The 25,147-nt window shown below is 37.2% G+C and overlaps 1 protein-coding gene across 4 annotated transcripts in view; it reads left to right on the forward strand.

The window, feature by feature from the left end:
* The first annotated feature begins 7,184 nt into the window (after positions 1-7,184).
* The window catches only part of Dsc2 (desmocollin 2), a 25,191-nt gene continuing 7,228 nt past the window's right edge, over positions 7,185-25,147 (forward strand). For 2 of the 4 annotated variants that reach the window (XM_019210623.2, XM_019210624.2), the window contains exons 1-11: positions 7,185-7,269; positions 8,260-8,459; positions 9,358-9,477; positions 10,999-11,154; positions 12,776-12,920; positions 13,819-13,985; positions 19,143-19,277; positions 19,514-19,699; positions 21,145-21,401; positions 21,528-21,670; positions 24,177-24,401. In XM_019210623.2, coding sequence (XP_019066168.1) covers positions 9,433-9,477; positions 10,999-11,154; positions 12,776-12,920; positions 13,819-13,985; positions 19,143-19,277; positions 19,514-19,699; positions 21,145-21,401; positions 21,528-21,670; positions 24,177-24,401 — 1,459 coding nt within the window. In that variant the 5' untranslated portion in view covers positions 7,185-7,269; positions 8,260-8,459; positions 9,358-9,432. Of the gene's footprint in view, positions 7,270-8,259; positions 8,460-8,949; positions 8,987-9,357; positions 9,478-10,998; positions 11,155-12,775; positions 12,921-13,818; positions 13,986-19,142; positions 19,278-19,513; positions 19,700-21,144; positions 21,402-21,527; positions 21,671-24,176; positions 24,402-25,147 lie in introns of those variants that run through there. The other 2 variants (XM_019210621.2, XM_019210622.2) reach the window with 1 other exon arrangement.

The raw sequence follows: 25,147 nt of genomic DNA on the forward strand, positions 1-25,147 counted from the left end.
CGAAAGAGGAGCTCGACCCGGGCGCGGCGGTCCGCTAGGGTAGGGGAGGGTGGCTCGGAGATCTAATCGGCGAGAGCAGGTGGAGGCAGAGGCGCGAACGGCGAACGCCCATCCAAATCCGTGGCCTAGAGGCGCGCGTCCGGAAGCGGGGCTGCTCTGTGCGCCTCTCGCGGTCCCGGGGTAGGTAACACCTCCGGCTGGGTGCGGGGCTCGGGCCAAGGAAGGGCAGCGGTAGGGCGGATGGGACGGAAAACAAGTGTCCTTGGGTGAAAGATGGGGGCTGAGCTCGGTGCATGCGTGTGGGTGTGTGAAGGGGCTGTGGGGGTACGCAGGAGACCCTCGATCCTGAGTTCCTGCTGACCGGAGGTGGGTGGGCCCTAGTGACCATTTACATGGTTTACATTGTTAGTGGGTGCAGCTTCCGTTCCCTCAGTCTTTCGGGGGAAGGCAGGTCCTAGCCCTACCCTTTGTCCCAGGAGGCGTCTGGGTTTCCACTTCCAATCCCTGGCCCCGGCCCCAGCTTCTTTCCCACCTTAAAAAGCACAGCACTAAACACCCCGAGGGCCCCTTCCCGCAGCTGGGAGCCCAAGCAGGCGGCCTTTGGGATCTGATGACCCCCTTCCAGGGCGGAAAAGACCAGATCGCCCTGGGGCGCATGAGTCCCTTGCGGGCCTGCACCCTGGGGAATCCGGGGTCGGAGGGTGCTCCAGTCTGGACTTTTCGTGGGTCTCTTAGAAGAGGAGAAAATTTGTTATTTCGAGGACGTGTGAAGGAGTGCGTAACCTAATAGTGTCCTTTCCGGAGAGCTTCCGGAAGCGCTGGGCACCAGGTCAATCCTAAAAGACACCAGCAGGGACCCTGTGAACCAGCGAGGGATTTTTTTTTTTCCTCTGAGAGTGATGGAAACGAAAACCTTCCTTCCTCCACTCTTACCTTCCTCCTACTCTTATTTCTCAAAGCCTCCCTAATTGTTTTACGTAAGGGGACTGTCCTTGACAAACAAATACTAGAATTTCTCTGGCAAAGAACTGGATGGATTCAAACCTTTAGCCCAAATTCCAGAGCGCAGTCGTAACACAGAAAGGGCCAGATAAACAGCAGTTGTTATTTCGTAGTGGAGGAAACTGAGAATGGGACGAATAGCAGTTACAAAATATGTTGCTCGAGACAAAAGAGGCAAAGCTTTGTCTCCTAAGAAATTTGTCTATTCTACAGCGTTAGCCTTTGCTCTTTGAAGGAAAAGCCATGGTTACGGACCCCGGTAAAGAGGATTGCTCCACTTCAACCCACACGGGACACTTTACACAGAGGTCCTTCTGAGAAAAAGCAGAGCCTGAGTAAATACGACCGAACCGAATCCCCATCGATCACCCGTAGCTTCAGAGCCTTGTAGGCTAGGGCAAGGCGGAGAGCTGGCTCTGGCCGCACTCTCGTCCTGCTCGGGCGGCCTCCTATGCCCCACCCCCTCACGGGTCTACTGTGTAGCCAGTCATCGAGGCTGTGAGAATGTGTCAGGACCGTGTGAGATATGATTAAACAGTGACTTCGAGGGCGAGGCACCCTTTGCCTCGCCTCCTTCCCAGACACCCTCCCAATCGGCATCTCTTCCTTCCTCCTGTTGCCCCACTCAGGACATTCACTGCTTCACCACTAGAACTTTCTTCGGCCTGAACACCTGAGCAAGCTTCTCTCCCCAAGTTCGACGGGGCTCTCCCTTGTCAAATCCAAGTACACTTCTCCTTCCTTACGAAATTCAGCCCTGTTCTTGGGCCTCTAGTCTTGAAATTTACTCTGCTTTTTGACTTGTCTGACCGCTCGGAATCGGACTCACTACTGTGATGCGACATGAGACCTAGTCTTTTACCAGATTTTTCAAGTGCTGTACCTTAGACCTTTAGAAGTTTTTCATCTTGTGTAACAGAAGCTTCGTATCCATTTGGTAACTAAGCCTCGGTTTCTCCACACCCCAGCTCCTGGCAAACGCCCTTCTATTTTCTGCTTCTGTGGGTTTGATTTCTTTTTCCTCTATACTTAAATGCTCATTTTTCCTTGGGATGGTGTTCTAGGTCCTGCCTCTTGGAATTTACCCCTCCCTTTCCTAGGCCATTTCATCTACTTTTATGGCTGAAAACATCACACAGGTGCCAATGTGTCCCGAATAGCTAGCTTACATGTGACTGAATAAGACTTTATATCTCCACCTACTATGTATGGCGCAGAATTGGTTATCTTCCCTAACAATGTCATTTTTTTCTTTTAGCACCGTGTATTTCATTTTATGGTGTGCACATATGCTTTGCTCCTTGGGTAGAAGCCTAGAAGCTGCTTGTTTTTCCTTCCCTCCCCTGGTCCCTCAGTAAATCTCAATAGACTTACATTCAGAGATATCTCATGGCTGTGCTTACTTGTATCTATCACAACTTTTTGCTATCACAGATAATATCACAACTTGGTCATATATCATTTCATATCAATTGCGTACCAGAAATGGCAATGACAAACCAAGGTGCAAATGACTGTGTGATTTTAGTAGATAGCTCTCTTCCCCCCACAAAGGTTGTATAAGACTAGACAGAGTTATTTTACAATGGCGTGTTAGATCATTGAGGATAAGAAATTTTTAGGGTAAGACTTGATTAAGAATGACTCTTGAGACTGCCTAAGCTAGGCAGAAATCTGCCAAAAAATCAAATTGAACTCATACTTTTGACATAACACCACAGAAATTCAGAATAAATGAAGTATTTAAGTATAAAATACAATACCATTTTGGATTTCAAAAGTTAAAATATTAAAATTCAGAAAAATCAGTTATATAAAAATAAATACACACACTTCGTATGTCAAAAGACCAAGCCAAACAACACTATAAGCAGTATTGAAAAGCAACTGGTAAACAGGAAAAAAAAATTGCAAACCCTATATAAATAGTTCTTGCAGACTAATTTTAAAAGTTCAACAGAAAAAAAACATGAAAAATTCTAATAAAGTAATAAAATGATCCTTAAAATACGAAACTATTTTAGCCTCTCTTATCATAAGAAAAAGTGAATTAAAAGTATATTGAAAGCCAGGCTTAATCCCAGGAACTTGAGGGGGAGACAAGAGGATTGCAAGTTCCAGCCCAGATTGTGGAAAATTTAGCAATTTAGTAAGAGCCTGTCTCAAAATAAAGATACAGAAAATGACTGAGGATGTAGCTCCAGTGTGAAGACCCTGGTTCAATCATCAGTATCATAAAAACAAACAAACTAAAAATAGCAAAAGAAAACTTGACAAATGCCCAAAAGTTTGACAACACATATATAGGCAAAAATATGTATAAACAGAAATTAATGGAAATTTTGGAAAGGTATAACAAGTCTTTTATGGGCAGTATACAGTCAGATCAAATGTATATGGGGAAGTTGCATATTTTTTCCTTTCAAATTCATGCGTATAATTTCTATTTGCTTACTAATATTTTATTAATACTTTATAGGATCTTTTAACATCTGCTAGGGCTAACATCTTTTGATTGTTCTTCTTCATAATATTTCTGTCTAATTTTAACTGTTCCTATGATCCTTTGAATTGGCTGGTTAGTTCCAGGAAATATTCTGTTAAGAATTTTATTAGGATCATAAAATTTATAATATAACTCAGTGAGGATTGATATATGTACATTGTTGACATTTTTCAAACCAAGATAATGATATGTCTTTCTTTTTGTGCAAGTCTCCTTTTGTGTCCTGCAGAAATGTTTTAAGGTTTTCTTCAAATTGGCTTTGCATGTTTGTTCTTAAATTTACTCTTCAGCATGGTAACATTTCATTGCTTTGAAAATGATTTATTTTATCTAACTAGTTTCATTTATGGGTCTGAAGACTACTAAACAATGTCTATATTTTAATAGCTATTTCCCCCTTAATTATCATACTACAGTTATTCATTGGTTGATTTTCTTGAATTTTCCAGGTAAAGGTATAGCAAATGCAAATAGTGTTCTTTTAAAAAAAATAAACTCATATGTTCTTGCTTACTATGCTCTCAATGTAATGTAAAGTTCTTTATGGTGAACCTGGAAAGCTTACCTTGTTTCTAAGTGTAGTGGGGTTGCTTCTAGCGTTGGTGTAGTGATTATAATATATAAAAATCAGATAGTAGACATAGTCATCAATTTCCATTTTTTGAGCCTTTTAAAAAAATGGTTGTTGAATCCAACCAAGTGCCTTTCAGCGTGTGTGGTGGTGATCACATACTGGGCCCAATTCATGCCTCGAGGTTTCTAGACCAGGCAAGAGATGGGATATGGCTCACAGATCCATGAAAATCAGCTGACCTCAGGCTCAGCCTTAGCACTTGGGACCCTGATTAATCTGGACAGTGTGTTCTCTTTGATTGTAGGTGGGCCATGTACTTTCATTTCATCCTCTCTCCAAGAAATCAGAGTCGGACCTTTGCAAGTCAAAAGTTGATTCTGGCTTCTTCATACTGCTCTGTGTTCCAGTTTAATCTTCAGTTTTTTGCCTACCAAACAAACCCTTGCTATTTTTATTAGCTCTGTATTATCCCTCAATTGCAGTGAGTTTGGCATGGGGTTTTTCCTCCATTGGAAATGAAAAGTGTTTCCCTCTGATCCATTCTCTGCATTGCTCAGACATCATGTTCAAACATGAAGCTGTTTATGTAATTTACTTGCTTGAAACAAATCTTTGTTTTTTATTATCTTTGGGGAAAAAAAGAGCCATACTTTTTTGTGAATGCCATTAAGAAACTTCTCCATACCCATTTCTCAGAGTCTATTTTAAACTCCTTCCCTCTGTAGTATACATGACAGCCATTCTGGGTTTCTTTTCATGTCTCCTCTGGGCCTTCACAGATGTGGTTCCTATGCATGGAATGTAAGCTCTGTCTCCTCTAATGGTGGCTAATTTATCGCTATGCTTCAGGAGACTCACCTGTCTCCGACACAAGGCCGTGAGCCCTGTTCCTCACAGCATAGACCTTCCCTGACATTCTTTTTTCCTGTGTTATTGATACTGTAGATGTCTTACCCTTGGATGGACTATTTTATGCAGACCTGTGTACTACTCTGTGTGTAGTACAGAGTAGAGGTTCATTGAATATTTGTTGAGCGCATGACTGTTCTTGCGACCAGGATCCTGTTACCCTCAACCCCCAATTCTTAATCCAGTCATCATTGCTCCTTCTCCACCATTACCACCTTAGCCCAGTTCGCTACCATCCCTCTCTTGGATTCCTGCTGTGGCCTTTGGTCTCCTGGCATCCACTCCTACTCCTCTGTATGCTGTTGGTCAGTAAATTCCAGATTTTACTACTCTGCAGGGTCTGAGAGCTACTGCTTCTCTGCACCCAGAACAAAATCTGTTTCCAGCCATAGACTTTCAGACCATGCATGAGCTGCCCTTCACTGATCTTTAGTTTTGTGTCCTGTGCTCAGCTACTGTGGCCCTTTATTGTTTCTATAACAAACACAGGTTCCCCCTGTGGGTCCTTTGTTTTGGTTTTTGGGAGACTTCCCCAGTTAGGGAACTGGTTTGTTTCCTCGCTTCATTTAGACTTCTGGTTTTCCTTTCATCACCCTTTTCCCTTGCTTTACTTTTCTTGTAGATTTTATCTCTTTTCCTCAGCATTGTGTGACACTGGTACAATTGTGTATTTATTTTTTTTTTGCCTTTCACTATTTGAAGGACTTAGCTTTGTTCACATTATTGGCCTCTGATTCACCTAGCACCCTCCCAAGCAACTGAAAAATAGTGGTTGAATAAAAAGTGGACATATTATTTGTTTTATTTTGCTTGTTTTATTTCAATACTAGAGATTGATTCCAGGGTCTTTCCACTGAGCTACATCTACAACCTTCCCATCTATCTATCTATGTATCTATCTATCTATCTATCTATCTATCTATCTATCTATCTATCTATTGATTTATTTATACTTTTGAGACAAGATCTTGCTAAGTTATTAAAATGTCCAAGCTGAACTTGAATTTGTGATCCTCCTGCCTCAGCTTCCCAGAGTGCAGTAATTACAGGCATGTGCCACCATGCCAGGATTATAAGTGAATATGTTCTGTCAGTCACTTTGAGCCGGGATCCTGGGAATCCTTGATTCTATTACTATTCTCTCTGTCTCTCTGTCTGTCTGTCTGTCTGTCTCTCTCTCTCTCTCTCTCTCTCTCTCTCTCTCTCTATTCAGCCAGTGTAAAGTCTTGTCTTTTAATTTTCAGTTCAAGTACAATCTCTTCATTGTATTTGTGCTTAATTTCCAAATGACATGTGATTTCTGCCTTACCCAATCATTCATATACAATTTAATTACAGGTTTACTGACATGTATGAAATAAAATTTCATCTAAATTTAGATGGGTTTAGTTTATGTTTATGGAAATTATAAATGACAGTGTAAATCCTATTCAGCCATCTTGCTTTTGGCCAAGACCTTTGCAAAACTGTAGAGAAAGAAATGTAAATCTTTCAGAAGCACCCATTACAGAGTTTCAGAGAATAGAATTAAATTTCAGCACGTTCCAGTATATTTTGTATTGAAATTAGTTCACCACAAACCATTTAGAGAATTTAAGTAAGCTGTTTTCTGAAATGACCTTGATTCCCATTTACGAGAAGATTCCTCCAGGTAAGACTGCACACCACAGTCCTGCATCTGTTTGTTGTGCGTGGAGCACAGGTGTCCTCTTTTGATCACTGCACAGTGATGAGCTAGTGCTGCTCTTTAAAGGCATGTAGGGATTTTGGGAGGGAAGATTACTGATTTAATAAACCATCGCTAAGCACTAGTTTGAAAAAAATTGAAATTTGCAGGCTCATAAAAACTATTTTCATTCCTTTTTTCTATCTACATACACATGCTATCTTCTCCAACTTTTCAGCTCCCTCTCTCTCTTTCTCTCTTCCCCTCAGGTGGGTGCTGGACTTTGCTATATCCACAAGTGAAATTATTGCTAAATTATTCTTACAGACTTAAGAGGGCACATAGTCCTGAGTTTATATGCTTGGGGAGGAAGGAGCTGTCAGTCTTAATGTATTGTTTTAGTGTTGCTTTAATATGTTTTTTTTTCTAAATTTCTTACTCCAGAGTATGTTTTTAGTTTAGGTTGCTAATTATATAAATGTATTTAAAATTATATAAATTTATAGTTACCAACGTGCTTATCTTAGATCTTAACATTTGCCTGTGATGCCTGCAAGCCAGTGATACTGTATGTTCCTTCCAAACTGGACCCTGAGAAATTCATTGGTAGAGGTAAGGAACTGCTAAGGTCCATAAGCAATACGAATTTGGTATAATCCATTAAGAGTCAGTGTAATTTTTAGGATCACTGTTTTGGGGCAGTTAAACCTAGTATGGTACATTGTCACTTGTAATATATGTAGGGTCATTTTAATGAAAGCATATTGTTCTTTATTGAAAAATATGATTATAAGGAGTGAGTAAATGATCTAGTATGAGAAATAAAATAATTCTGTGTATTTACATTAATTGAAGGTTACAGCATATGCTTGCCTCTAAGAAAGTGAGAAATGCCATTTCTTGAATCCAAGGGCATTATGGATTTATTGCAGTTCACTTTCACATACTGTCATTTTTGTCAAATAATTTTTTACATAACTCAGTTGCATAAGGAAAGATCAAACCAGCAAGGACACAGATTATGAATATTTCACAGATCCAGTTGGTTCAGTAATATTTTAATTTAATAACTATCAATTTTACTCAGCCAGATTCTGTTTTTAACTTCAAGTTTTTTTTTTTTTTTTTTTTTTTTATTGAGTTTATTGGTACATTTAGGGATACAGTACAGTTACATTCATTGTTGGGATCATGTACCTTTACATGGCAAGTCTTGATTCTCATTTTTTTCCCCTTACCTCTGCCCTCCCTTCACCCAAGTTTTTTTTTTTAATGTGTTGCTCTATAGCTAATTTTAGTTGAGAAAGAAAAGCTGTGGTTGATATTGGCTTAAATATTTAGACATTGTAGTTCATGTGATTTTATTTCAGAATAAGCATTTTCTTTAAAAGGATATTAAAAGATGACTTTATAAGCATTAAAAGTGATATGTGTACTTAAGCATACCTTAACCTCATCGTTTCAGATGTCTTTTTAAAAGTGATAAATTTATAAGTAACTTGCGGAATTTGAGTGTTTGGTTCCCCACATGCATATATTAGTGTTAAATCTACATATTGCTATGTTTCATTTTACAAATAACGTTGTGTATATTTTCTACAGTTAACCTGGAGGAGTGCTTTAAATCTGCAAATCTAATTCATTCAAGTGACCCTGATTTCCAAATTTTAGAAGATGGATCAGTCTATACAACGAATGCTGTTCTTTTGACCTCTGAGAAAAGAGAGTTTATCATATTACTTTTCAACACAGAAAGCCAAGAAGAGAAGACAATTTCTGTCTTTTTAGAGGCTCAAACAAAGGTATAAGGACTACATAAATGGAGTACAATGGTGTCTTTTATTTAGATTTATTGCCAGGGAAAATGTGGAATCAGGAAGGATTTGGAAGAATTTTGTTTGAAGGAAAATGGAAACCGTATAGCAGTTTACTAGTATTTAAATGGGAGAGGGTTGGGTAACACAGATTATTTCAGGCTGCCATTGCTTTTCATCTGAGATATAAAAGGATAAATTGGGATTAAACTATAGGCTGAGAATTTGAGATTAGACACAAAGAAACATTTATTGGTCTTTTTCTATAGAGTGTATTTCCAAAAATCCAACTTTGAAGGCCTATCCATAGATAAATAAAAACATTTTTTCTCATCCATCTCAGCATAACTTGTAGTCGTAGACAGTAGATGATTATCTTATAATAAGGATGCCTACTACAGTGTGATAGCCAAGATGGACGTGACTTCCTTCTTTGCTGCAGCAGTTTAAGAGTATTTCTCTCCTCATTCTAACACAGATCTCTCTGTTGGCCCCGTGGCTCTGCTTAAATGTTGGTGAGTTGGAGCTGATTCTGCTACATGTGGAAGGGCACACATTTATTTTCTTTGCGTATTGCTCCTCCCATATTTTTGCATGGCAATGTGGCGACAATAATCTTTTCAGTTTTGTTTCTAGCCTTCCAGTCCCATCTCTCTTTCTTTTATGTTTCCATCAAGTTATTTTCTTTAAGAGGATTGTTGTAATAACAGTTAAGGCTGCTAGTTCTTCATTATCTTTTTGCAGCGTTGAGTTTTGTTTTTCAAGTACTACTAGGGGCTTATACCTCTTCAGCTAATTCTGGAGAAATATGTATTGAAGTTCTAACATTTGAAAATGGTCATAAGCTTTACTTGTTTATTTTGTTTTCTCTGTCTTCTAAATTAAGGTAAAAGAGGAAAAGCATTCTACAGAAAAACTTCTGAGACGTGCCAAGAGGAGATGGGCTCCTATTCCTTGTTCAATGCTAGAAAATTCTTTGGGTCCATTCCCACTGTTCCTTCAACAGGTACAATTTGTTTCCCTTCTGCTGTAGAGGTTTTCCTTTTCTATCTTTGAAAAAAATTGACACCAATGCACAGTTACTAAAGAATAATTCTGAAAGGGTGAGGAGTGTGTTGCTCAGCAGCAGAGGGCTTGCCTAGTATATTTGAGGTCCTGGGTTCAATAATCAGTAAAGCGCACACACGCACACACACACACACACACAGTATGTAAGCTCAGTGCCTCACACCTGTAATCCCAGCTACTTGGGACTCTGGGGCAGGAGGATTACCAAATTCAAGAACAGTCTGGGCAATTTAGTGAGACCCTATATCCACATGAAAAAAAAAATACATATATAAAAAGGTTGTGGATGTAGCTCTGCACTTCCTGGATTGAATCCCTAATATTGAAAAAAATAGTATGTAAAAATATAAGTGAATGGGGATATGTCTATCAGATTTTTCAATATATTGTTATAAGTGTATTTCTTTATACCTTTATATACTTTTTTGTAGCTTTAGTCATTCGAAGCCCATCTACAAAAGTGTAAAATCCATGTAGTATTCCCAAACACCCATTTCTTTAGTGATTTTTTTTTTAATCAGTAGGGTGTCACAGAGTCTAGGCATAGTCTCAAAAATCCAAAAATATCTTTTATGATAAGGGATGAAATTACAAATGACATGAAGGATAAAGACATGCTTGCCTATTGCTGATTCCCAAGTCCATTTCTTAAATCATACCGGATCCCCATTTCCTCTCCATTTTTTTGACTTTCATGGAAACCCTCATGAATCTTTTTGCCTTCTTCCACTACCTGGCCACTCTCCCAGTCAGTGTTTTCCCCTCAGTTCTTGAAATGGGGACAAAGAACCCTTTTTTATACCTAACCGACACACTTAATGCAGGTCAGAGATGAGCATATTAAAGTTATGAAAGAATTGTTAAGAAATAATTGTGTTAGCCATCCTGACATAATGATAGTCAAGATCTTACTGAAAGGATGGAAAAGGCTCAGAAGAAATTTGCTAGTTGAATCAAGGAACAAAATGTCACCCTCTCCATTTTGATTCACATATATAGGAACATATATATGTAAATTTTTAAAAACTTAGATCATAGGGAGAAAGCTGATGAATAATAAAAATTTCTTAGGGGAATTGTTTTCTAAATTTTAGCCTGAGAGATAGTACTATTTGAATCTAGTTTCTTAAATATTTTGTCATGTGTAATAAAAGCAGTATTTAAAAATGGCAATAATTTTTTCATGCCCAGAATATTTTTGTTTTCTAATATAACAAAAAGTTTCACAAGCCCATTTCAAATAGCTATTTAGCTTTTAAACAATTTCTTAGCTGTTCTGGAAAACAAATGCAGCTGCATTATTTTGTTACTTAATTTATTGCTGTTTTTTATTTATACATAGTAATAAGTCAAAGAAGACAATTTTTTGGAAGACAAATGAAGATGTGATTGCGTAAATATACAACTGAAAGTTCTGATGAAATAAATCTGTCTCATGTTCGTAATATCTACTCTTTAGATCCAGTCTGACACAGCCCAAAACTACACTATATACTATTCCATCAGTGGACCCGGAGTGGACCAAGAACCTCAAAATTTATTTTATGTGGAAAGAGATACTGGGAACCTGTATTGTAGAGGCCCAGTGGATCGTGAGCAGTATCAGTCTTTTCAGGTAAAGTCTAAAGTTTGTGTGTTGTGTTGGTTGTTATTAAGCGTGGACATTTTCTGCCTCGTTCTTAGTTCATTTATCTTTTTTTTATTTTCTGAGTTGTCACTGATGCTCTGGCTAGATCTGACAGCACAGCACTGAGCTGAAAACAAAAGAATTGTCACAAAGTAAATAATATGTTTCTACTGGATTGTTCCTTATATTAGCATTTTACTCTTTGCTTTTGGTCTTGTGCAAAAGAATCAATGAGTGCCATTTTGAAGAGCATTTAGTTAGCTGGTGGGAAAGAGGTAAGGGAGCCTGTTGATGGTATGGAGATATTATAGGAGGTAAACAAGGCTCAGTATCTTTGCATTGAGTGAATGTTAACTTACAGAGACCAGGTAAGGTGTGTGGACAAGCTAAGTTGTGTGATGAAGCTTATCTAGTCTTCATCACCCAGCTAGCTCCCACGGTGGCGTGTCAGTTCATGTGTAAGAGCCTGACCACATGCTGGTTTGGTGCCCCAAGAGGACCTGATCATCATGTGTAATTCAATTTTAATTGTTTCAGATCTATTTTGGATGAAGTAATAAGTCATCAGGAGATCAAATTATCCAAAATGATATTCAAGCTATGACTTAAGTATTTAGGGTTAGGATTGCTACATGAGTTTCCAAGTATCTACAATGGCCGGGGATTTAGCTCAGTGGTTCTGGTGCCTGCCTTGCTAGCACAAGGTCTTGAGTTCAATCCCTGGTACCCAAAAAAGAAAATGACTGTTGCCAAGTTCCTACAATGTTCTGCTTTCACAAGATAAAATTGAATTTTATATTATAAAATCAAAAGAAATAACATATTTATACAAAATTTACAGTTATTTTTTTGTCCTATCTCCTGCTTTTTAAATCAAGGAATTCTTAGGAACTCATCAATAACTATTGCTATGCCTAAAATATTAATTAGTAGAAACTAAGAAAATATCCCAGTTAAGTGAGTCTGGAGGATTTGTAATCCTAAGGAATCTAAGTGAAGAAATATCCTGAAAGTTGTATTTAAAACCATGCGTCTGAAGCTTTCAAACAAAATAGAACATCTCCAAATATTTTTAGAAGATTAGTAATAAAAATTACATTTAGAAAGATATAGCAGTGGTGAGGACATTAAGATTACTGTCTGTTATTGTCTTAGATAAATTTAAATATGAAGCGCTAAACTATACCATGAAATTGACTACTTCTTTTGGCATTAGTTATGTGACAGTTGCACTGTGTGCTGACCAATCTCTAAACTAAAGCCAAAGCAAGTCTGAGGTGTTTTTCTTAATTTTTATCAGCACGTATGTACAGTAAATAATGATTGCATTCGTCCTAGGGAGTTGGTTCACATCACACATTTTAATTCTTTTAATGTCCCCTCCCACTCCTCTCCCTCTTTTGTCCCTCCGTTTCCTGGTTTCCCTTCCCATTGGAAGATGATCTATCTCCGTGTTTCTTACTATCTTTTATTTTACTCTTTAATTTATTTATATTTTGAGTTTCTCATATAAGAGAAGCCATGCGATATCTAAGCATAGGTGTCTGATTTCCTTCACTTGAATTATGAATTATATTTTCTTTTAAAGGATTATTTTTTCTTTTCGCAGCTGGTTGCCTTTGCAACAACTTCAGATGGGTACACACCAGAATCTCCATTGCAACTAGTAATCAAAATAGAGGATGAAAATGATAACTACCCAATTTTTACTGAAACAACATACATTTTTACAGTTCTTGAAAATGGCAGAGCCGGTGAGTATCTGTTGTAATAATACACATCAACTCAAGTAGGTTTAAACACATATTGTGGCCACTAGAAAGGAGCGTAAAACTTGGTGGGAGGAACAAGGGACACTGGATGGGATTAACTCTGCTTTTACTAGCTGTGTGACCTTGGTTTCCTTAGTTTCTTCATCTTTAAAATGTGTTTGTGGAATGCTAGATTATTATGAAGACTAAAGGAAGCATAATACACGTGGAATACCAAGCCCAGTACCTCAAAAATAGGAGTTGCTGAATCTTGCTTTGTCTTCTGTGTGAGATAAAATAAATACTTCTAGAAGAACATATTCCAAAAAAGAAGTCTTTTAGAGATGAGGGACTTAGACTTAAAGATATCTACTGACATTTTGTAATGATCAAATAAATGAATGATGATATTCTGAGCATGATTATTACAAAGGTCGCTGAGAATAATATAAATGTTTCCTCGGTCTGGTGCAATGGAAATCAGAACATGAGTTTTGAGACTTTCTCAAGGAATACCCAGCTGAATCAATAGTTTTCAGAGAAAACTGACTCACATGGTCAAAAGTGCAGGCTTGTGAATAGAAACAGGCTGAAGGATAATTAGAATGTTTTAGTTTAGAACTACAAAGTTCCCAGAGGGAGAGAATCAACATCATCGAATCATACATTACATTCAGAAAAAGCAGATGTGATCACCAAATTCCAACGTGGTAGAGCCCTGGGGTATTTAGAAGGGAGTAATGTTTTAGGTAGAGTTCTGCAAACTTCTCAAGCCATGATCCTACTAGAAATAAAACAGTCCAGAACTTTTTTTTTTTTTAAGGTAAGCAGAGAGGAGTGAAAAAAAGGAGAGTTAAATATGTAAAAACTTTGGGGAAAAAAAAATTCTTTTCCTTCCTAGGCACGACGGTGGGACAGGTTTGTGCCACAGACAAGGATGAGCCTGACACCATGCACACGCGCCTGAGGTACTCAATCCTTGAGCAGCTGCCATCCCGACCCACTGTCTTTACTATGCATCCGGCCACGGGTGTGATCACCACGACATCGTCTCAGCTTGACAGAGAGGTAACATAAGTACTAATAAATAAATAAAACTCGATGCAGGTTAATTACTTCTAGCTGGGAAATCTAAAATCTGAAAAGCTCCCAAATCTGAAACTTTTGGAGCACCAACATGCCATCAGGTGTGAAAAATTCCATACCTGACCTCATGGGTAAGTCAGAATGAAAACACAGGCATGCTGAAAATACTGTGTGGAATTGGCTTTAAGCTACACGTATGAGCAGTAAATGTATCAACTCCCTTTTCGTATTCCTCGTGGAGGAGCGCAGTGGTCTTCAAAATCTTTTTGCCTCAGGATCCCTTTCCATTCTTCTCAGGCTGTTCTGTGTAGCCCGACCTTGCTTTGAAGTCATGATTCTCCCGCCTTAGCCTCCCATGTGCTGAGATTACAGCGTTCCTGCCTTACAATAACACAGAGAGATTTTCATGTCCATTTCTGTGTTCTGTCTGTTATAATATATGGTTTTTGATCAAATGCATATAGAACATCTGACATGATATGAAATTAAACAAGCGAGGAGTGTTTTAATAGTGATTTCTAATATTGTGGCTATTCTGCAGCAGCGCATCAAAACTCAAGAAGTGTAGTCTCCTAAAGATTTTTGCAATGTGGACTTTGAAACTTTATCAATGAACTTTCATGATTCATTACATCAAAAACTACTAATCTATTTTGAACTGCAAGTGAGTGTTTTACTGACATGTGACTTTTTTATCATTATTAAGTTTTTGGTATATTTTAGTTATACAATACAGTTACAGTCATCAATGGGATCCTGTACCTTTACATGACTTACCTTGGTTCTTATTTTTCCTCATTACCCAGCCCTCCCTTAACCTCCTCCACCCTTCCCTGTTTTCAAAGATATTCTTTCCATATTTTCCCTTTTCACAAATTTTTTCTTTTCCCTTTTACCTTTTCTCTCCCCCTCCCACTACTTCTACTCCTTTAGACCTTTTCTTTGTATTATACAATATCAACTATACATTTTGATCCTTATTTACACTTTTAGTTTTGCATACCAGAGAAACTATTTGGTATTTACACATGTATGACTTATTAATTTAACTTAAGAGTACGTCCTCAATGTGCATCCATTTAGCTATAAACATCTCTAGTTTCTCAATCTTTATGGCTGAGATATTTATAGCTAAATGGATGCACATTGAGGACATACTAAGTATGGGGGGTATGCTATTGGGAAAGGGATTGTTTTTCTAATTCTGTTATTTGTGTACAGGAAGGCTACTGATTTTTGATTGTTTACCTTGTATCCAGCTACTTTATTGAATCTGTCAATGAAGTCTATAAGTCCTTTGGTGAAGTATTTTGGGTCTTCTGCGTACAGTATCATATCATCAGCAAATAATGACAGTTTAAATTCTTACTTACCTGTTTTAATTGATTTTATTTCTTTCTCTTGTCTAATTGCTGTGGCTAATGTTTCTAGAACTATATTGAACAGAAGTGGTGACAGTGGACATCCTTGTCTTGTTCCTGATTTTAGTGTGAAGATTTTCAATTTTTGACCATTTAGTATGATATTGGCTGTTGGTTTTTCATAGATAGCCTTTATCAAGATGAGATAAAGATCATCTAAATTTTCTGCAGTTTTTACCATGAATGATTGGTGAATTTTGTCAAATGCTTTTTCTGCATCTATTGGAATGATTATATGTTTTTTGTCCTTGATTCTGTGCATATAGTGTATTATATTTATTGTTTTATATATGTTGAACCATCCTTGCATTCCTGGGAAAAATCCAATTTGGTCAGGTTATATGATCTTCATGATGGCCTTCTGTATTCTGTTTGATGGCATCTTATTGAGGAGTTTTGCATCTATGTTCATTAGGGAGATTGGCCTGTAGTTTTCTTTTTTTGGTTGGGTCTTACCCTGGTTTTAGAATCAAGGTAATACTTGCTTCCAGCAATGAATTTGGAAGTATTGCTTCCCTTTCAATTTCGTTGAAAAGTTTAAAGAATGATGGCAGTAGTTCCGAATTCTGGCAGAATTCTTGTAGAATTGAGCAGTGAATCCATCAGGATCTGGGCTTTTCTTTTTTAGTGGATTTTTAATTACCTTTTCAATTTCACAGATTGTAATTGGGGTGTTTAGAATTTTTTATCTTCTTCATTCAACTTTGGTAATTGATAAGTATCTAGAAATCTTCTGTGTTTTCCATCTTATTAGAGTACAGGTTCTTAAAGTAAATATTGATGATCATCTGGATTTCTGCTTGATCTGTTGTGATTTCACTTTTTTCATTCCTAGTTGTATGAATTTGAGCCTTTTCTTTCCTTTTTTCATAAGGTTGGCTAAGGGTTTATTGATTTTATTTATTCTTTTGAAATACCAACTCTTTGATTTATTGATATTTTGTATCATTTGCTTAGTCTCCATTGCATTGATTTCTGCTCTGATCTTTATAATTTCCTCCCTTGTATGAGTTTTGGGTTTTTCTTGCTCTTTTTCTAGGTACTTAAGATTCACCATTAGATTGTTTATTTGAGCTCACTCTGTTTTCCTAGTGTGGACATTCACTGCTCTGAAATTGCCACATAAAACTGCTTTCATTGTATCCCATAGATTCCTGTATGTTGTACTGGCATTATCATTAAATCGTAAAAACTGTCTAATTTTTTCTTCGATTTCCTCTGTGACCCATTGATTGTTCAGGAGAGTGCTATTCAATTTCCATGTGTTTGTGAAGTTCTTATGGTTTCTTATGCTATTGGCCTCCAGTTCAATTGCACTATGGTCTGATAATATACATGGGATAACTTCAGTTCCTTTACATTTACTTAAACATTCTGTGAGCTAGCATGTGGTCTATTTTGGAGAATGACCTGTGTGCAGTCAAAAAGAATGTATATTCTAATTTTGTGGGGTGGAACACTCTGTAGACATCTCTTAAGTCCATTTGTTTAAAAGCTTGGTTCAGTTCTAGTATTTTGTTGTTGATTTTTAGTTTAGATGATCTGTCTGTGAGAATGGGGTATTGCATTTCCTCACTACAATGTATTAGTGCTTATTTGGTGATTCATGTCCCTTAACATTTGCTTTATAAAGTTGGGGGCATTAGTGTTTGGTGCATATATATTTATGATTGTCATCATCTCTTTCTGTTGGATTGTCCCTTTACAAGGATGTAGTGATCTTCTTTGTCTCCCTTAATTAGTTTTGGTTTGAAATTTACTTTGTCTGCAAATAAGATAGTTACCCATGCTTTTTTCCAGGTTCCTGTTGCATGCAGAACTGTCTTCAATCCTTTTACTTTCAGTCTATGAGTTTCTTTTTCAAGAGGTGTGTTTCTTATATACAGCATATTGTTGGATTTTGCTTCTTAATCCATTCTCCCAGTCTATTTCTTTTGATTCATGAATTGAGGCCACTGACATTTATGGTTATAATTGATATGTATGGACTCATCATTATAACATTATCATGTTATTTTCCTATTGGTTCTTTTTTTTTCTCCCTCTCCCTTTAAATTTTTGCCTATTGGATTTGCTATGGTAGACCTCACAGAGATGTGACCTTCATAGTCTTTTTCTAGGATATTGTTTAGAAGTGTTTGGAGTGCTGGTTTGGTGTTCATTAAATTTCTCAGGTATTCTTTTTTATGAAAGTATCTTATTTATCAATTGATGTTGAAAGTTAGTTTTGCAGGATACATCAGTGTAGGTTGGAAGTTATTTTCTTTTAAAGCTTGAAATACCTCACTCCAGGCTCTCCTTGACTTGAGGGTTTGTGTGGAAAAGTCTGTTGTGAATCTGGTGGACTTTCCTTGGCATGTAATTTGTTTCTTTTCTCTAATTGCTTGTAGCATTTTGTTCTTCAGTTGGGTTTCCAGGATCTTGACTATTATATGTCTAGGTGTATATTTTTTTTTAATCATAGCTGATGTGTGATTTTTTTGTTTGTTTGTTCATTTGTTCTGAGAATTGAACTTGGGTCCTTGAACCTGTGAAGCAGGCTGTGGCATTTAGCTCAGTGGTGCCACAGCCTGCTTCACAGTCTGGCCTTGGACTTGAACACACCGTGTAGCCCAGACTAGCCTTGACCTTGTGGCAATCCTCCCAACTCAGCCTCCCAAATGCTAGAATTACTGATGTGAGCCACCATGCCTAGCTTTTAAAAATTTTAAAAATTTTATTTAAGCCATTATTTTTCAAGACTACACATGTGATGTATTATGAGGGAAGAGTGAATAAGGAAAATCACATAAGCAAAAGCATAAATATAGTAACCTTTACCATGTGAGCCCAAGACAGTCTAGAAGGTGATAGAATCACTGGAAAAGGGTGGCTTTTTAAGAGAAAGGTAAATGTTTTAGATAGAAGGTTAGAATAGATTTTTATATATTATTTTGTCTTAGAAAAAGAGAGGAATTAGGTGGGAAAGGCAATTATTACAACCATTTTAAAGAAAAAGCATACTAGGCAAAGAAGTATTTCCAGCTGTCCAGGATTGCATTTTGCTATTTTTGGAGTTGAGAATAGAATTCAAGTCTCCAAATTCTCCATCTGAGAGACATTATTATTGTCTTGTCTTTGTCCTGTCACATCACAGTCACATAAAAAATGGACTCATTACAAGGAGAAGTATTTTTTTAAAGTAATGATGAATCTTCTGCAAGATCAGATGGATAGGAAGCCCCCAAACCATTTTTTCATATAAATAAATAATTACATAGCCCTAAACCTATATTTTCATATTAACTTAATGGTCTTTTATAAACATAAAGCAATTTTCACATGAGGATGTTGCACCTCATTATTTTATTACAAGACCAATACAAAAGTCACTGCTATAAACTTTTGAATATAAGAATTCACTTTGGGTAAAGAAATAAATACTTTGATTATCTGGCAATTTTAAAGGTATTAAGATTGCAGCTCTTTCTGTTAGATAATAATAAAGCCAATTAACTGCACATTGTATGAATTAGTAGCACTTTAAATTTGAAAAACCACGCTATTTTCATAAATTGATTGAAAGTTACTAGTGTGAGAAAATTCTTTTTCTAGTCGGTCAACACACTGAAATTTAGTAATTTATAAATTATGAGTATAAGCAAAATTATACAATGTAAATTAAGATTTCATCTGGTGTTGCTTTCACCCAATAATTACATTCTTTCTTTGATTTTAGGTAATGGATAAATACCAGTTGAAAATAAAAGTACAAGACATGGATGGTCAATATTTTGGTTTGCAGACAACTGCAACTTGTGTCATAAATATTGGGGATGTTAATGACAACTTGCCGACATTTACCCACACTTCTGTAAGTGTATGACAGTTATAAAAGAAAAAATGTAGAACCTAGTGTTAATTGTTAAATATGCACGTCTCTATCCATGCCTCAGGATTTCAAATGAAGTGACATCATAGTAGTTTAGTGTTAAAGTTTAAAACCATGTGAACATAATATTTTGAATATTGGAAGAACAGGACTTATTTCTTACAGTGACCTGGATTCATGAGTGCTAACTAACTCTTTGTTTCTTTTTATCATTTTAGTATGTGACATCCGTGGAAGAAAATACAGCTGAGGTAGAAATCTTACGTGTTACTGTTGAGGATAAAGATTTAGCTAATACTGCTAATTGGAGAGCTAATTACACCATTTTGAAGGGCAACGAAAATGGAAATTTTAAAATTGTAACAGACCCCAAAACCAATGAAGGAATTCTGTCTGTAGTCAAGGTAAGGACAAATTAGTAAATTAGTTATTCATGAATTATAATGTTGTAGGATAATATCCTAGGATTTAATGGAAGGAAGAATTTCTGGTAAGTGTAAGGATAAATTGGATAAACAGGTATATATAAATGCTATTTTCTTCATTTATATAATGGAATGAATTTTTTTTTAGTAACCTTTTAAAAAGGCATGATTTTAACCATTCGTATGTGCTCAATTAATATGATATCGTATCCACCTTGTAACTGATACCTTAACAGTTCACGAACTAGCATGGTTATGATGTTAATGGACCTTGCCAAACTTTCTTACATTCTTCTTTCTGTATCTAAATCAAAGAGTCTTTCCCTTATTTGCTTAATTTCCCAAAAGAGTTACCCCACGTCAGACCCTTACAGAGGCTGTCTGTAGGATTATTGTTAGTATTGTAGTACACAGCACATCCTTAGAATCCAGGTTCAGAGTGGAAGTCCATTCAAAGACATAAACACTTCTAAGACTTTTAGTACCATTTTACACCTGAGAACTTGCTCCTCATTTAGGAGTCAGAGTGGTACATACAGCAATCTGAGCTGCTAGGGCCTTGAACAAAGTCATAGGTTTATTTCTGCTGTATCTTTAGGACATGGTTGTATTGTGGGTCTGGAAATTTTCACTTGTGCCTGTTCTCAAGGAACTCTGATCAAAAAGGATGACTCCCTTTCTTCAAAAACTGAAAATTAGCTCAGTTTATGAGTTAATTTCTTCATTTCAAAGCACTAATGAAATGCCCTTTAAATCTTGCCTCTTTCTTCACTTATCACCTTTTCCTGAGAGGAAAATTATCTTCATGAAGTATAAGACCTTAAAAAAAAAATCTGTTTCTTTTATTCTCATTACCACAAAAAATTCAGGAAAAAGAAAATAAAACTTGGCACTTTCAGGTTTTAGGGAAGCAACTGAGAGAAGAGATTTTTAAAAAGGAAAGGGTAATGTCCATAAATTTTTTATTTTCTTGTCTTTGCTCTCTTAACATTTTATAAAAAATGTCTATCCAAACCAGATACAAATGATTTCTTTATCCGAAGAGTTCAAGATGCCTGTCCTAAAATTAATGATGTAGTGATTAATCATTGGTTATGACATGAACTCTCAATGGAGGATCTCATTTGTCATCCAAATACTGTAGCTTCATTAAATTCATTAAATTCTTCATGAATCTTTGTCAGTACCTAGTATACTGCTTGTGCTGTGTAATAGTTGAATATAATAGTTTGATGTTGAGCAAGAGGTTTTTGTTTTTTAATCAATTGAAGGATCCCCCTCTTTCCACCATGTGTTTGGCGTATGACTATTCTCAACATGGTACTGTACTCGCATGTTTTCAAATTTGACGAGTTAATTGTCCTAGTTACCATTGCCTGTTACGAAGTGATTTGACCTGATTGTCAACCTATTTGCTTTCGTAGCCACTAGATTATGAGGAAAGACAACAGATGACCCTGGAAATCAGTGTAACTAATGAAGCTCCATATATAAGAGAGGCTGCTTCAAAATCATCCATTAGCACAGCGACTGTCACAGTTACTGTCAAAAATCAGGACGAGGGCCCTGAGTGCCGACCTCCAGCGCAAACTGTCCGGATTAAAGAAAATGCACCAGTGGGGACCCGGAGCAATGGGTACAAAGCATATGACCCAGAAACAGGAAGCAACAATGGCATAAGGTGTGTGTCATTCCACTGTTGTTCACTTCAGGTTTATTGTTTTAAAGACTCACGGATTTGTTTGTCATCATTAATATAATTTAACTTCTAATATTATTTATTATTTTAATGCATCATTGTTGACAGGTACAGAAAATTAAGTGATCCTAAAGGGTGGATCACCCTCGAGGAAGATTCAGGATCAATCACAATTTTCCGAAATCTGGACAGAGAGGCAGAATCCATCAGCAATGGTGTATATAATATTACAGTCCTTGCGTCAGATAGAGGTAAGAAATGTGTCAATAAGTCAGCTACTTGTTTCTTCAGCGAGACACATCCTCAGTTTTTAAATCAATAATGTGTTTTTTCAAACCCCGGACCTTGTGCATGCTAGGTAAGTTCTCTACCACTAAGCTATACCCTCAGCCTCAAAATACACATTTTAAAAACGGGCTCATACATTCATACTTTTTGTTTCTGCCCAGAATGACATATAGAGCAATTGAGAGGTTGGCTATCATTTACTTCCTCGTGTCTGCTTTCAAGCCTATCCTCAGAGTTAGATGTAATTATAAAATAAGTTATTCATTGAAACACTGGAAAATGGAACATATTAATGGTAAATAATCATTAAAAATGGAGAAATTATGCTAGTAAAAGTAACTTCAACTTACCTACTTGTTTTCCTTACAAAATTTATTTTGTTGGGAAAGTTCATTATGTACTTATTTTTACATTGTGCACTTCCAGAAAACAGTTTCAATTTTTGCAGAAAACTAACAATACCTGTGGGATTAGAATTCTGATTTAGGACATTATTTAAAAATACATCTCAGTCAGGGCCAGGGATTTGGCTCAGTGGTTCTGCTTCCTGCCTTGCAAGTGTGAGGGCCCAAGTTTGATCCCCAGAACAACAACGACAACAAAAAATCACAGTCACAATTATTAGCATATTATTAAATTAGAGAAGTAGCACTGTGAACCTATGTGCACAAATAAAATGTAAAATCATATTCTATGTATCTTATAAAGTTGAGGGGAATGTGAATATGGCGATTTTACATAAGGCCCATTAGTCCATATTACATAATTTTACCAAGCAGAATTGAAAATAAAAATGCTAACTATAGTAAATATAAATGATGGCGCTGTAGCTTGCAAAATTAGAATTGAGGAGTGGTTTTGGAATATGATTTAGTTATTCTAATTAATTTTGGAGTATTCTCTGTAATTAATCGCCTGAAATAGTCTTCCCCTGCCATCCTGTCTATTCCCTTTTACAATTCCTGTGAGAAGGATACTGTTGCTTTATTTGTGCTGGAATTCAAGCTATACTTTCATTCTTATTTAATTAATTACCCTTCTTTAAATCTTTGATGATCCTAAAAATATACCTGTTCAAGCATGTCTTACATAGAATAAATTAATCTTTTGACTGGTGATTCTCTTGGTTTTCCTACACATTGATCATTTGGAAATTTCAATAGACAGGCTTCTATTTAATGGGGAGTCTTTGGTTTGCTCACTGCTTTGGGGGTTTTCTTCTCCTACTTTCCCATCTTAAATCGCAGTTTTGTAGTTGGCTCTGTGTGCTCCTTCTCTGTGGCCCGTGATTTGGACTTAGTTCGTAACCTGGTGGCCTGGTGCTCCTGACCCACGATGACACTGAACTATCAAGGTCCAGCTGTTGTGCCCCAGGCACCCAGGTTTGTTGAGGTTACAGTCACAGGGTTCTGCCTGGTCTCCAGCTTTCCGAGAGTACAGCTTCTTATCAGATAGTCCCAGCAGTGGGCAGCACAGAGTTTCGTCTCACTCACGCCCACCTCTCACGTCCAAGGCCTGTATCACAGGAAGGAAGAACGTGATTTGGAGACAGGAGTCCTGGACTTACGTTCAGCTTCACATTTTATAACTGCATTACTGGTTTGTGCGCTGGACTCATTATGCTTCACCTGTGTCCGGCCCCAGATGGTCTGGTGCAGTGCCTTGTACACAGTAGTTATCCAGTAAGGTTTTGCTGAACAAACGATAGGCTAATTGCTTATACTACCCCCTTAGTAATTGTTTCAACCTGCAAGTGATTTTCTAAACACATTTAGAATCCTCCTCCCTTAGAACATTTCCATATATTCTCGTTTTAATCTTCCAAATATGTATCTTCTACCACTTGATTTCCCTGCTGCACAACCTCAAGTCTCTTTCGTAGGTATATTAAACTCTAAGCTCCCTACTGTGGCTTTCAAAGAGCTCCAGCTCTTTTTTCCACTCTCAACCCCGTCCTGCCCAGCGTCTTCATATACTGCAGATCATGAGTGTATATAACCCGCTGTCCATCTCCCTAAATTTCTTTGTGTTTTTAAATATGCCCGAGGTACCCTTCTTGGTGCTCTTTTATTTACTTCTCTTAAAAATCAGTTACAACCCCTTCTATGAAAACTTCTGTGTTGGGCCGGGGATTTAGCTCTGTGGTGTCACTGCCTGCCTCACACGTGCAAGGACCCGGGTTCGATCCCCAGTTCCAAAAATAAATAAATACATAAAAAACCTTCTGTGTTTACTGAAGTGATTTAGTGAATGGATGAATACATCTATATAATGGTTATTTTTTTGTACAGCTCATTTCAAAGTAATATTTCTCTCTTAACTTTCCATAAGGATATAGCACTTGGCTATGATTACCACTATAACTTATGCATTACAGTTTTTGTTAAATAATAAATTCTTTCAAATATATAATTTCCTGGTTAAAAACTTGCAACATAAACACTTTTTTTTTTCTTTCCATTTTTCTAGATGGAAGAAGCTGTACTGGGACCCTGGGAATTGTCATTGAAGATGTGAATGATAATGGCCCATTCATACCTAGGACTGTAGTGACCATCTGTAAACCTACCATGTTCTCCACAGAGATTGTTGCGGTTGATCCTGATGAACCCATAAATGGCCCACCGTTTACCTTTAGTTTGGAAAGTTCTGATTCAGAAGTACAGAGAATGTGGAGACTGACAAAAATTAATGGTGTGTGTTTCTAAAGTTTTTTTGTTCGTTTTCAACATCAGGATGTCTAAAGTGTCTTTTTTTAAAAGATATTTTTAAAAAATGAAATAGAAGAATAATTTACTGTGTGGGAACCACTAATAAGGTATGATTCTCAGTATCAGTATGGTGGGCTGTGGGTCTCTCTAGGGTACCAGGGTTCCTGAACCCCATGTTAGCGTTCCTTGAGGTGTTTTGTGAATTCACATTTCCGTTCTAAACACCCAATCATATAGAATCTTTGCACGGTATAGTGTCTTAGATTACAAGCAAAATGGTCACAGGTTGGTTTCCTGGGAAGTAGACGCTCAGACTCTGAGAAGACTCTCAAGAAGAATGTTCATTAAGGAAATTTGCCTGGGATCAATAGCTGTAAAAGGAAGGGAAGCATACTGGGGGGAAAGGAAGAGCCGGGCTGCAAATGAGGCTAGATAATATAGTCTGGGGATTGTGAGCCAGTAGCCTTCTAGAATCTTCCCACGTCCAGTCCGTGGAATTGAGGTAGGAAGACACTCAGGGAAGGTGCTGATAGCCTCCCCAGCAGCTGGGACAGGAAGTCCTTTGTTGCAGCAGAATGTGGTGCCCACAGTGGGGTGTTCTCCATGTCATCGCTCCTCTTTGCCACTGTGTTGACTTATGACCATTTTGTGTCTGTTTGTTCTCCTTGGAATTTTCTCGCTACTTGGTTCCCAGTCTGTTTTTTTTTTTTTTTTTTTTTTTTTTTTTGT

Source organism: Fukomys damarensis, unplaced genomic scaffold, assembly GCF_012274545.1.
Source record: "Fukomys damarensis isolate Sample0158 unplaced genomic scaffold, DMR_v1.0_HiC HiC_scaffold_30, whole genome shotgun sequence".
Lineage (NCBI taxonomy): Eukaryota > Metazoa > Chordata > Mammalia > Rodentia > Bathyergidae > Fukomys > Fukomys damarensis.